The sequence below is a fragment of the Artemia franciscana genome, chromosome 1, assembly GCF_032884065.1.
Source record: "Artemia franciscana chromosome 1, ASM3288406v1, whole genome shotgun sequence".
NCBI lineage: Eukaryota > Metazoa > Arthropoda > Branchiopoda > Anostraca > Artemiidae > Artemia > Artemia franciscana.
Window position 1 is genome coordinate 51,937,202 of NC_088863.1, and position 12,628 is coordinate 51,949,829.

Genomic DNA, 12,628 nt, shown 5'->3' on the forward strand with positions numbered 1-12,628 from the left:
AAAAAAAACAAACAAATAAACACGCATCCGTGATTTGTCTTCTGGCAAAAAATACCAAATTCCACATTTTTGTACATAGGAGCTTGAAACTTCTACCGTAGGGTTCTCTGATACGCTGAATCTGTTGGTGCAACTAAGGTTTGTCACATAGCTCCTTGGACTGGAAATTCTTGATCCATTTTGATTTTGAGTGGGGGTAGGGGTAATTGTTCCCCTAAAAGACTTGTTTTAGTATTTTACATTGAGAACATTATAAAAGTTACCCCTCAGGTTTGAAAATAACTTTTTCGTATATTCATCAATAATATTTACCCCTACCCCTCCCCCTCTGTATTTTTGTGGATTGACAGACCTTGATTTCTGGAGAAAATGTAGAAAGATTATTTAAAGTTCCAATTATATATATATACATATATATATATATATATATATATATATATATATATATATATATATATATATATATATATATATATATATATATATATATATATATATATATATATATATATATATATATATATATATATATATATATATATATATATATAAAATATATATTATATATATATATATTATATATATTATACATATATATATATATATATATATATATATATATATATATATATATATATATATATATATATATATATATATATATATATATATATATATATATATATATATATATATATATATATATATATATATATATATATATATATATATATATATATATATATATATATATATATATATATATATATATATATATATATATATATATATATATATATATATTCACCTCTTTTTGTATTGTAAATATGTAAGGTCTGTTATTTTGCTGCTAACTTTGAGTTTTCTATATTTTTTCCCTTTTTTAAGAATCACGGCTCCATCAATAGCGATTCTTTGGCGCTATTGTTTGTAATTAAATAAAAAAAAAAACAAGTTTTTTTAACTGGAAGTAAGGAACGACATTAAAACTTAAAACGCACAGAAATTACTTCGTATATGAAAGAGGCTGCTACCTCATCAACGCCCCGTTCTTTACGCTAAAGTTTGACTCTTTCTCTCAATGCTTCTTTTTAAAACAGTAAAAAAATTTAGCGTAAAGAGCGGGGCGTTAATGAGGTAGCAGCCTCTTTCATATACGAAGTAATTTCTGTGCGTTTTAAGTTTTAATGTCGTTCCTTACTTCCAGTTAAAAAAACTTGTTTTTTTTTATTTAATTTCTGAACGTTTTTGAATCAATGTATGTTTTGATTTTGGCTCTCCGCAGAGGAATAATCAAAAGGAAATTTGCATATTTTTTTTTTTGCTAAATAGCTTTCTCGTAATTTTGATCGAATGATTTTGAGAAAAAAGGAGCGGGGGACGAAGTCTAGTTGCCCTCCGATTTTTTGGTTAATTAAAGAAGCAACTAGAACTTTTAATTTTTTACGAATTAAATAAAAAAAACAAGTTTTTTTAACTGAAAGTAAGGAGCGACATTAAAACTTAAAACGAACAGAAATTACTTCGTATATGAAAGAGGCTGCTTCCTCATCAACGCCCCGCTCTTTACGCTAAAGTTTGACTCTGTCTCTCAATTCTTCTTTTTAAAACAGTAAAAACTTTAGCGTAAAGAGCGGGGCGCTGATGAGGAAGCAGCCAATTTTGATCCGTTGACTTTGGGAAAAAAATGAGCGTGGGAGGGGGCCTAGGTGCCCTCCAATTTTTTTGGTCACTGAAAAAGGGCACTAGAACTTTTCATTTCCGTTAGAATGAGCCCTCTTGCAACACTCTAGGACCACTTGGTCGATACGATGACCCCTGGGAAAAAAAAAAAAAAAAACAAATCAACACGCACCCGTGATTTGTCTTCTGGCAAAAAATACGAAATTCCACATTTTTGTAGATTGGACCTTGGAATTTTGTGTATAGGGTTCTCTGATACGCTGAATGCGATGGTGTAATTTTCGTTAAGATCCTATGACTTTTAGGGGGTGTTACCCCCTATTTTCCAAAATAAGGCAAATTTTCTCAGGCTCGTAACTTTTGATGACAAAGACTAAATTTGATGAAACTTATATATTTAAAATCAGCATAAAAATCCGATTCTTTTGATATATCTTTTAGCATCGAAATTCCGTTTTTTAGAGTTTCGTTTACTATTGAGCCGGGTCGCTCCTTACTACAGTTCGTTACCACGAACTGTTTGATATTTTTATTGGTAAAAGATTTACGTAACTTATAAATTAGCTTACGTAAAGAACTTTAGTATTCTCATGTTTTTATTACATATATGAGGGGATTCTCCCCATCGTCAGTACCTCGCTCTTTACATAAAGCTTAAATTTTATCCCAATTCATTAAGAATGACCCCTGAATCACAAAAGCCGTAGAATAAATAGTTGAAATTACTAAAAATACTTTAGCGTAAAGAGCGAGGTATTAGAAGGAGATGAGCCCCTCATATGGGTAATAATTTCTGTTTGTTTTACGTTTTATTGCTGTTCCTTACTTCCAGCTAAAAAGCTTTTTCACATTTATTTTTTAATCGTTTTTTTTTTAAATAATGCTAGTAAATCCTGCTCTCTCTTCATGGAAATTTTCTTCTCCCATGACAAATTCTCGATGGAAAGTTCCCCCAGCATATCCCTTTCTTCTCAACCCCTCCCCCCAACCAAAAAATCCTCCTGAAAACGCCTGTATACTTCCCAATAACCATTACTATATGTAAGCACAGGTCAAAGTTTGTAACTTGTTGCCCCTCCCACGGGGACTGTGGGGGAGTAAGTCGTCCCCAAAGACATAGTTATAAGGTTTTTCGACTACACTGAATAAAATGGCTATCTCAGAATTTTGATCCGTTGACTTTGGGAAAATAATTAGCGTGGGAGGGGGCCTAGGTGCCCTCCAATGTTTTTGGTCACTTAAAAAGGGCACTAGAACTTTTCATTTCCGTTAGAATGAGCCCTATTGCAACATTCTAGGACAACTGAATCGATACGATCACCCCTGGAAAAAAAAAAAAAAAAAAAAAAAAAACAAATAAACACGCATCCGTGATCTGCCTTCTGGCAAAAACTGCCAAATTCCACATTTTTGTAGATAGGAGCTCGAAACTTCTACAGTAGGGTTCTCTGATACGCTGAATCTGATGGTGTGATTTTCGTTAAGATTCCATGACTTTTAGGGGGTGTTTCCCCCTATTTTCCAAAATAACGCAAATTTTCTTAGGCTCGTAACTTTTGATGGGTAAGACTAAACTTGATGAAACTTATATATTTAAAACCAGCATTAAAATGCAATTCTTTTGATGTAGCTATTGGTATCAAAATTCTATTTTTTAGAGTTTTGGTTACTATTGAGCCGGGTCGCTCCTTACTACAGTTCGTTACCACGAACTGTTTGATAGTCAATGCTTCGTCTATAGCAAGCTGTTGCAGTAAAGCTAGCTTGTACGATTTTATTCATGGGTGCCCACAATTGATGAGGGATCTGTTCCAAGCCCTGTCTTGGTAGATTAAAAGTATGCAAGAAATATATTTTGTATTATATGTTGTGGGAAAACACGGTTTCTTGACGAGGAAAGCTATTTTCAAGCCCTAGGGAACTTGAAAAAAGTTTTGAAGTGCCCATTGTTGTTTTAAACTTCTTAAAAATGTTTCTCTTGTTTCTTCAGACTTTAAATGCTGATGTTTTTAGATACAATAAGTAATTGGTGTCTACTAACAAAATAAACTGAAAACTGCAACATAAACAGATGTTATTATTGTTTATTTATTCTTTTCTGCATCTTTTTTTTTAGTGGTGACCATTTGTGAGTAATGACAGCTCCAATGTTCATGATAAATCTGCCTTATTGACATCTACAATCGTTGTTCCAACTGAATTGTTACAAGTTGGAACTTCCCTATTTCTGCTCCCTTACTTCCAGTTAATTTGTCTTTGCGTTTACCCGCTACTTACAAAATGGCCTGCGATTAAAGTAAGGGCCATCCAAGGAATATTATTAACGGGGAATATTTGTTTTTTTCCGTATAATAAATGTAGTTCCGTCTGTAGTGTAAACAGGCAGTTACCACTAAATTTTTTTTTTGTTAGGAGAGAAAGTTGGAGCACAACTCTAAAATAATACCAATAAGAAGTGAATTATACTGAAAGTAATAGGAATTATATGAAAAATTGTACAGCTCTCACGATTTCAAAAAGAGGCTCGTAGCCCCCCTCCCCTCAAAGGTTGCTCCTTTTGGAATAAGTGAAACCACATTTTCATTATTACTGATATAATTATTTTGTTATTGAGACTGTTGATATTGTCTACGGGCTTTGGCTCGTACCATTTCCTGGCAAGAGTTCAAGAAAAAGTTTCTGGAAAAATGTCACAAATTGGAGTATTCTTGTCCCATTTGCCAACTGATGACGTAGGAGCCATATTTTTTTTTAAATGTTACCAGCTTTCAAAAATAAGAAAGTAAAAAGGTAAAAGCTTCTTACTTTTGTCTAGTTTTTTCATTTTGTTTTTCTTCTGTTAAATATGAGATTGAATTATCCCCTCAAAGAAAATTTTATCATTTTATAAATTATTCGTTTATCGTGCTTGTGCTAGCTGAAAAAGCAAACCTCCGTTTTTATTGCCCTCTCTTATTTCTATTTTTATTGCTTTAGAAGTCTCATTTTACTCTGTTTAAATTCGGTTTTAATTACTGTTTAATTCGGTTTATTGAGGGTTCTTTTAGAAATGAACAGATAATGGTCCTAGGTAACTGTTGAAGTTGGACAACATCATGTTGAATCCAAACTGCTTGCTCAGTGGTAATAAAAAAGTAAATATTTTTCTTTTTATAATTTTTCCCATTTCGAGGTAAGTTCAAATTCTAAGCATTCTTGAGTACCGTCTTGTGTTTGCTTATTAAACACGAGCTAGTTTCATGTACTATTCATTCCAAACAGTTATGATTGACGCTGTCTTCCTTTTTTTTGGGGAGGGGAAGACTAACTTTGAGAATTAATGTCTCCTCTTGTTTATAAATAATATGTTCCAATTTTAGACGATCGAAGTGAACATAAAAATTTTTGGCAGCATCGGTGCTGCCAACGTTAGAATTTTAACTAAATTCAGTCCCAGCATACAAAAAATAAATGTTTCTTGGAAATCTTCAAGTTTTTTTTTTTTTTGCTGGCTGAGTTCTCGGAAGCAGCAATTCAGGGTCCTGGCCCCTAAGGCCCTCGAAGTTTGCGCTTATGATCGAAATGTCTCATCATCCAAACATAGAGTAGCCGTGTGTTTCTAGTGGCCGAAAAAAAAGTAGTTTTTGTCGATAAAAGATTTGCGAGTGTCACAGTCCACTTTTTCTAGGGAAAAAAGATGTTTGATGGCCAGAAGACCATTGCTGGAGAAAGTATAACAATATCCAGCGTCAATAGAGAACACTCTGGGTCATATGAATGCGTTGCTACGAATTCTGAAGGAACTGACAAAGCCAGGGTTTCTTTGGAAGTGCAATGTAAGTTCCATTAAATTTCTCCGTTTTGGCTCTATCTTCAGCTGTAACTTAATTTTTCATTTTATTTCCATGTCCAGCAGTGACTTTGGGACACGGAAAGTTCGTGAATTTGAAATTTGTTTGAAAATTATCTGAAATCCAAGAGACAACCTTAACAGTAACAGGGGAACAAGCTTGTAGAGTCTTTTAGTAGGGGTATATACCATTGCAGTTTGAATACAAAAAAAAAACACCAGGTTCTATAAAAGTTCATATCCAACACCCGAGTTGCAACGTTAAAAGTTTTTATAAATGAAGAGAAGAATTATTTCGATTTCAAGTTGTTAGTTTCCTCCCTTATAACAGCAATGAGAGCAGTAAGTCTTTCATCATATCATATACGTTGAGTGGGAATGAAGGCTTAGAATGTTATGCCACTTGGAGGATTCTCTCCATGCGCTTTTATTCAGAAACAATCTTATTGGAGATCGATCTAATTTTATTTGCAAATATATCGAATTTTTTCCTATTCGGAGATAGAAAAAGCTTCTGATTTCTCGTCGGATAATAAAGTTTGACCACTTCGGAAAAGTACCTTTTCCGGCAATTCTGCATTGAAAATTTTTGGGAAATAAAGGGGCACATCGAAATTGTTACTACTACTAACTCACTGTAACACAAAGCCATCAGAGTGCAACACAGCTGCGCACAGCTCCACTCTGATCTGACTAAAGCTTACCCCCTCACTCGTTTCCATGAATTTTTACCAAATCCTTTGGTATGGCATCCTTCTGTCCCGTTCGGGGGGGGGGTGGCTTACTTTTCGTTCGGACCCAGTTTGATGTCCAAAAAGAACATTATTTGGTCATCTGTCATCCTTCATCCGTAAAGCATGGCATACGATCAGTCAAATGGCTTTCTATACCTCCTTAGAAAATTCCTTTGGAAAACATCTTACAAATACTTACAAATCACCCGCGTTTCAGAGCAGCACTTCAACACGGTCATTACAATGACTTCAAATATTTGTTTCTGAGTTCGCACGCTTGTCTTCCTTTTTAATAAACTTTTCCAAGTGAAAAAAAAACACCCTGCGTCATGGTTATTCTACTTCTTACACTTAACAATACCACCCAGGTAAGTGGAGCGACCCGCTTGATGGATTTTCCCCAGAGGCGCCATTTGGGCCAAATCGTGGGGTGGGCATGAACTCCATCTGCCCCCCCCCCCCCCGATTCACTTCGTGTCGCGTAAGAAAGATGCGGGTTTTGGCATCAAATCAATTGAATATTCTAAGTAAAAACGCATTTTCAGCACCCGTGTGTTGCTTGAAAATGTACTGTAACCGAATGTGAACTCAGCCACACTGACCTCTAAGATTAATTGTAACAACGAAGAATACAAGCAACGTGGTTAAGTGAATAAACTGAAAGTGGAAAATTCAACCAGAATAGAGGCTGGCATTCCTCAGCGAGAAACTTTCCTATTTAAGTAAACAATACCTCGGTGAAAGTAATCTTCATTTACATGCTGAGGGTTGTAACCAAAATCTCGGTTTTCCTTCAGCAGAAATCTTCCAGATCAAATATATTTACAAAAAGGAAAAACATAACAAGATAATAAAATATTACAACACTCAAGGTAACAAGGGGAACCTTACCTTAGACGTTACCTTAGATCCTCCTGTGCCGCCAGAGGCACCCAGGGCATCCACGAAGAGCCGCCAGTCATCCCGCATGTGCGCCGCTGCCCAAACATCTTCCCACTGGGGCTGGATCGTCGTGTGGATGTTCGACAAATCCCGTTGGTAGGTGCGATGCAACGTGTTCTTGGGTCGACCTCTCCTGCGAGTTCCCTGGGGTTGCCACTCTAGGATCTGCCTAGGGATCCTGTCTTCCTTCATACGGATCACGTGCCCAAGGTATCGCTATCTACGTTGCCGGATGACGTCTGTGACCCTGGGCTGGCCTGAGATAGAGCGGACTATATGGTTTGTGACGTGTTCCCTCCAGTCGATGTTCAGGATCCTCCGAAGGCAGTTGTTTTCGAAGGCTAGGATCCGTCTTTCTTGTTGCTGATTCAACTTCCAGCACTCACTGCTGTAGAGAAGTGCAGAAAGGACGTTGCTGTTAAATAGCCTCAATTTCAGCTTCAGGGAATACTTTTTCGATCGCCATACTGGCTTTAGTCGGTTAAAAGCTCCACTGGCTTGCCCAATCCTCTGCTGCACTTCTCGCTCACTTGATCCTGAATTCTCCACAGTATTGCCGAGGTACCTGAACTCCACGACCTGCTCGATGGTTGAATCTCCGCATTCATGTCCAGAGGGTAATCGGTTGTTGCCATACTCTTCGTCTTCTCCGTGTTGATCTTGAGTCCAAGTCGGCTAGCATTTTCACGGATAGTATTAAGAAGATCCTGGAGTTTGGCCTTGTTCCTCTCCATCAAGGCAATATCGTCAGCAAAATCCAGGTCGGCTAGCTTTTTGGCTTCTCCAATTTGGATGCCAAATCCTCTACAATCACGAAGTACGTAATCAATAACGAGGACAAAGAGTAACGGAGAAAGGACACAACCCTGTTTTACGCCGGACATGATACGGAAATATCTGGTGTTCCCATCTTGGGTCCGAACACAGCATTCTGTGTTTTCATACAATGCAACAATTAGGGACACTATTTTTTCGGGGATTTCATAGTACCGCAAGATTTTCCAAAGCGAGTCTCGGTCGATGGAGTCGAACGCTTTTTCGAAGTCCACGAAAATCAAGTACATTTTTTGTCTCCATTCATTGGACTCCTCGATCATCATTCGTAGCATATAGATGAGGTCAGTGCAGGAACGGGACGGCCGGAAGCCATACTGTTCGTCACGCAAGTGACTATCGAGGGCTGTCTGAATGCGCCGGAGAATAATCTGTGCGGAGAGTTTACCCGGAGTCGAAATGAGACTAATGCCCCTCCAGTTATTCTGTTATCACAGAAAGTGTGGCAGCAATACGAAGTACTTTAATTACTTCTGAGTAAGCCACTGGTAATGCCTGAAGATGGTCGACATTGTCTAGGAAGTTTTCCAGCTTTTTCTCCTCATCAAGCAAGAAACGCTTGGCAATACCAGCTTGAGATTCGAGAAGAATGTCGTCGATATCCAGCTCACCATAAAGAGCAGAGAAATGCTTGAGCAGCTCTGTATCCATAAACTTGGTTGAGTCTGGATCCAAGGCTTCGAGTGTACTCAGCACTGGTAAGTTATCTGTGAACCTTCTGTCACATTCTAATTCGCTTCATTTCATCCGCCACAGTCGTAGTCCGATTTCCGGATTCGATGAAATTCTTTCCTAGCGTCAAAGTTGTCACAATTTGTTTCAGATGCTGGGTGATCTTTCGAGTTCTTCGAGGTCGTCCATTCTGACCAACAGAGGAGGGTCTAGTCGCGGGTTCATTCACAGTAGGTACTTCGATTTCGAGTTCTGTCTTAAAATCTTTAGCCTTCTCGAAAAGCGATACGAATGAAGCGTCTGAACGCAGGTCGGTGAGTTCGCTTCTTGTGGCCTGAATCAGGGTGCGCGATCGAGAAATAACTGAGTCGACAGCCTGGAGCTGCTGAGACAGCGATTTCGTCGCTCACATAATTGCTTCTGTGTATTGCAATTGGAAGATAACAAGGAACGATTCCATCTTCTTCTGGAGCCCAGCTGCCTCTGCCCATACTTTGACGTCAGCTCCCTCGCTTACAGCAGACAGTACAGCTAAAATGCATTCATATCAGAGTTTAACCTTTGATATAGATCGATACCAGTAAGACCATCATGTGGCAGCACTTCTTTCCAGCTCCAGAATTTTCAGTTTGGCAGCTTTTTGGGCCTCAACAAACAACTGATGCCGAGTGTTGCTGTTGGAAATGAATGTGTATAGAGTCTGGACCAGTGAGAAAAAAGAACCAACAGTGTCGACAGATTCAACGCAGCTCGCAATGACCAAATTTAGCTTATGTGCGTGGCAATGAATATAGAATGCCTGTGGGGATTTCGCTCTCAAAAGAGCTGGAACACCGGAGAATGGTCCTCTCATTACGCTTGCTCCGTCGTAGCACTGCGCGACACAGTAGTTCCAATTGACTCAAATTCTTGTCACTGTGTCATGACTGAAATTTACTGGACTTTCAGCATCCAGGCTCTTCATGTGATAGCATCCGATCGGTCTTCCTTTTACTTTTCCTTCGTCGAGGTACCTAAGAAGAATGGCAAGCTGCTCTTTCTTCGAGTTGTCCTTTGTTTCGTCGACCAGAACGACAAAGTATTTGGCGCTTTTTAATTTTCAGTTCGGCAGCTTTTTGGGCCTCAACAAACAACTGATGCCGAGTGTTGCTGTTGGAAATGAATGTGTATAAAGTCTGGACCAGTGAGAAAAAAGAACCAACAGTGTCGACAGATTCAACGCAGCTCGCAATGACCAAATTCAGCTTATGTGTGTGGCAATGAATATAGAATTCCTGTGGGGATTTTGCTCTCAAAAGAGCTGGAACACCGGAGAATGGCCCAGACACGATATCCTTCAAAACATCAAATTTAATTAAGATCCGATCACTCCTTCGTAAGTTAAAATACCTCATTTTTCAAAATCAACCCCCCCTCCCCCAACTCCCCCAAAGAGAGTGGATCCGTTCCGATTATGTCAATCACATATCTATCCTGATATCTATAATCTGGTCTGGTTCCTGATACGCCTGCCAAATTCCATCGTCCTAGCTGACCTAGAAGTGCCTAAAGTAGCAAAACCAGGACAGACAGATAGACCGACAGAATTTGCGATTGCTATATGTCACTTGGTAGATAGCAAGTGCCATAAAAACACGGAAAACCCTTTTCCGCCCAAATTCAGTTCTTTTAGTCCGCAAAACTGTGAGTGGCACTTATAATTGAAACCCAAACTTGCAGTTACTCGCTGAACCAGTTCACATGGTGACGGTTTCTGTTTCTTAATCCATCTACTCAGAGAACTCAGCATCTTTCTCCTTCTCCAAGGCTGTCAATTTCCGCTGTTGAGCTCCTAACAAACTCATGATAACAAACAAATAAGATATTGAATCAACAAGATCACAAACAATTCTGTCACTCCAATCCCAATCCTTAGGATGACTTTATACTAACTAATGCTAATGTCTATTAATACCTTACGTCAATAGGCTTAATGGTGTAAAGTCTTCTACTCCTCTCTGTAAAGTGTGACTTTCTCTGTGATGTTCTTTAGAGTCTTATGGTAGCGTTGGCCTACAATCTGGGATTTGACCGGTAGAGGATATCACGCGTCTGTAACTGTCATTAGGTTTATGTGTCGAGCATAAAAATGTTTATTTACACATATGATAGAGTAAATGTACATAAGACGAGGACAGAAACAGAATAAGAACTGACTCTTGTAATCTAAAACGGTGGCTTATATTCACTAAAACAAGGAAATAAACATTGAAACATTTGCCAGGAACTGACCTATTTTAATCTGTCAACTTAGAGGAATTACTGCAAATATTCAGAATTTATAATATTAATATAATCATCTACAAAATGGGTATTCAACAGAACTTGAGAATTTTATTATGTATCTAACCTACTTTCAAAGTTTACAATGGTTAATAGCAAATAGCGTAATTATTATGGCCGGCAAAGGGCCCTTTGTGGTGGACGCTTGGGCCCCCTGGAAAATCTGGGGTGGGCATTTGCCCCCCCCCCCAAATGGCGCCTCTGATTTTCCCATTACCTACGTTATACAAATGATTCTTGTGTACATTTTTTCTAACTGTTATTGAGCTTTGGAATGGCAGATATTCCTTTTTATCACTTTAGAAAAGCAAGACCCTTCATACCGCAAAGCCTTATAACTAGGGATAGCATGAAACAAAAATTTGAGCTTTGGCTTCAGCGAATCTAAGCCACAGTCCCTGCTAGGACCTAATGCCAACTTATTTGTCAAAGAACGGTAAAAAAAAATCGTTTTACGTTCAAACAGATATCCATGTTTATTTGCATATCAGTGTTTGCTCAACTTTTTCCTCTGAAAACTGAGGTCCTTGAACAAATCTTGGGAAAATGCCCTATCCATTACTTTCCTCTGTGTAAATTTCTATAAAAAAAGGAACACTAAGAAAACCCGTTATATCCAAAATAGTGTCTTTATTCAGTTTAACGTCGCTCTCATTTTGTTTTTGCCCTCCAAAAGGCGTAAAATCCCTTGAAAATTGATTATCTTCTTTCTTCAGTAAAATTTAACCAAGGATTTTAAGTATGCTTGGCCTGGCACAGCATCCGGCCTTTATGGGCCAAAAATAACTGAGCTTGCCTAAAAGATGCCGACTCATTAATTATGCAACTTCTGGAATTTATAATTCCAACAAAACGGAAACTACATGGGAACAATCCTTAGCTATATATTAGAAGCAATGATTGGATAAAATGGGGGGGAAAAATCCATTTAACCCATTTTGTTTGAGAAATAATTAATCAGAATAAGGGCAATCAAAGGCTCTCAGTTCCCTAAAACAAAGTACTTAAAATTATATATTGAAGGGGACATAAAATATAAAAACATGGTAAATATTAAAACATCCACGACAATTATTCTGTGGCACCAGTTCATGAAAATGTGGTTGTGTGTGTGTGGTGGGGGGGGGCGGGGGGCGTTGGAAGCAAGTATTTTTGCGATAATTTGAAAAATGAAGATACAAAAACAGATATTTTCAAAAATCTAAGGGGACACGTTTGTTTGTCTTTTTCGATTGTTTTTTTTTTTTACGGAAATTACCAAGAATGGTATTTTTGAAAATCCATGGGGGGAGAAGAATTGATCTCTTTACAGTTGGCGAATGCTCCAGAGGAATATTCTCATACCTTCCTCTGTCTACGTTAACGAAACTAGACATGCTATTAATTGAGTGAATGGTATAGATCTAGAATTCCCGTTTATCAAGTCTTCTTGTCTTTTCGAAATGTACGTGTTTATAAGAATCTTAAACTTTGCTTTTAGAATATAATTATAAACTGATGCTCCAAATTGATCTTTTCCATTGCGTTTTTTGCAACTCCTTAAGAGTCATCACAAATATAACATCTAAAAGAAATTATACCTTTATTTTCACAAGGACTTACTCATGGACCG

At 37.7% G+C, this 12,628-nt stretch overlaps 1 protein-coding gene across 1 annotated transcript in view; it reads left to right on the forward strand.

Moving 5' to 3' along the window:
* The window catches only part of LOC136031165 (neural cell adhesion molecule 2-like), a 277,308-nt gene that overhangs the window by 167,518 nt on the left and 97,162 nt on the right, over positions 1 to 12,628 (forward strand). Inside the window, exon 6 of the mRNA XM_065710513.1 lies at positions 5,351 to 5,498. Coding sequence (XP_065566585.1) covers positions 5,351 to 5,498 — 148 coding nt within the window. The remainder of the gene's footprint in view (positions 1 to 5,350; positions 5,499 to 12,628) is intronic.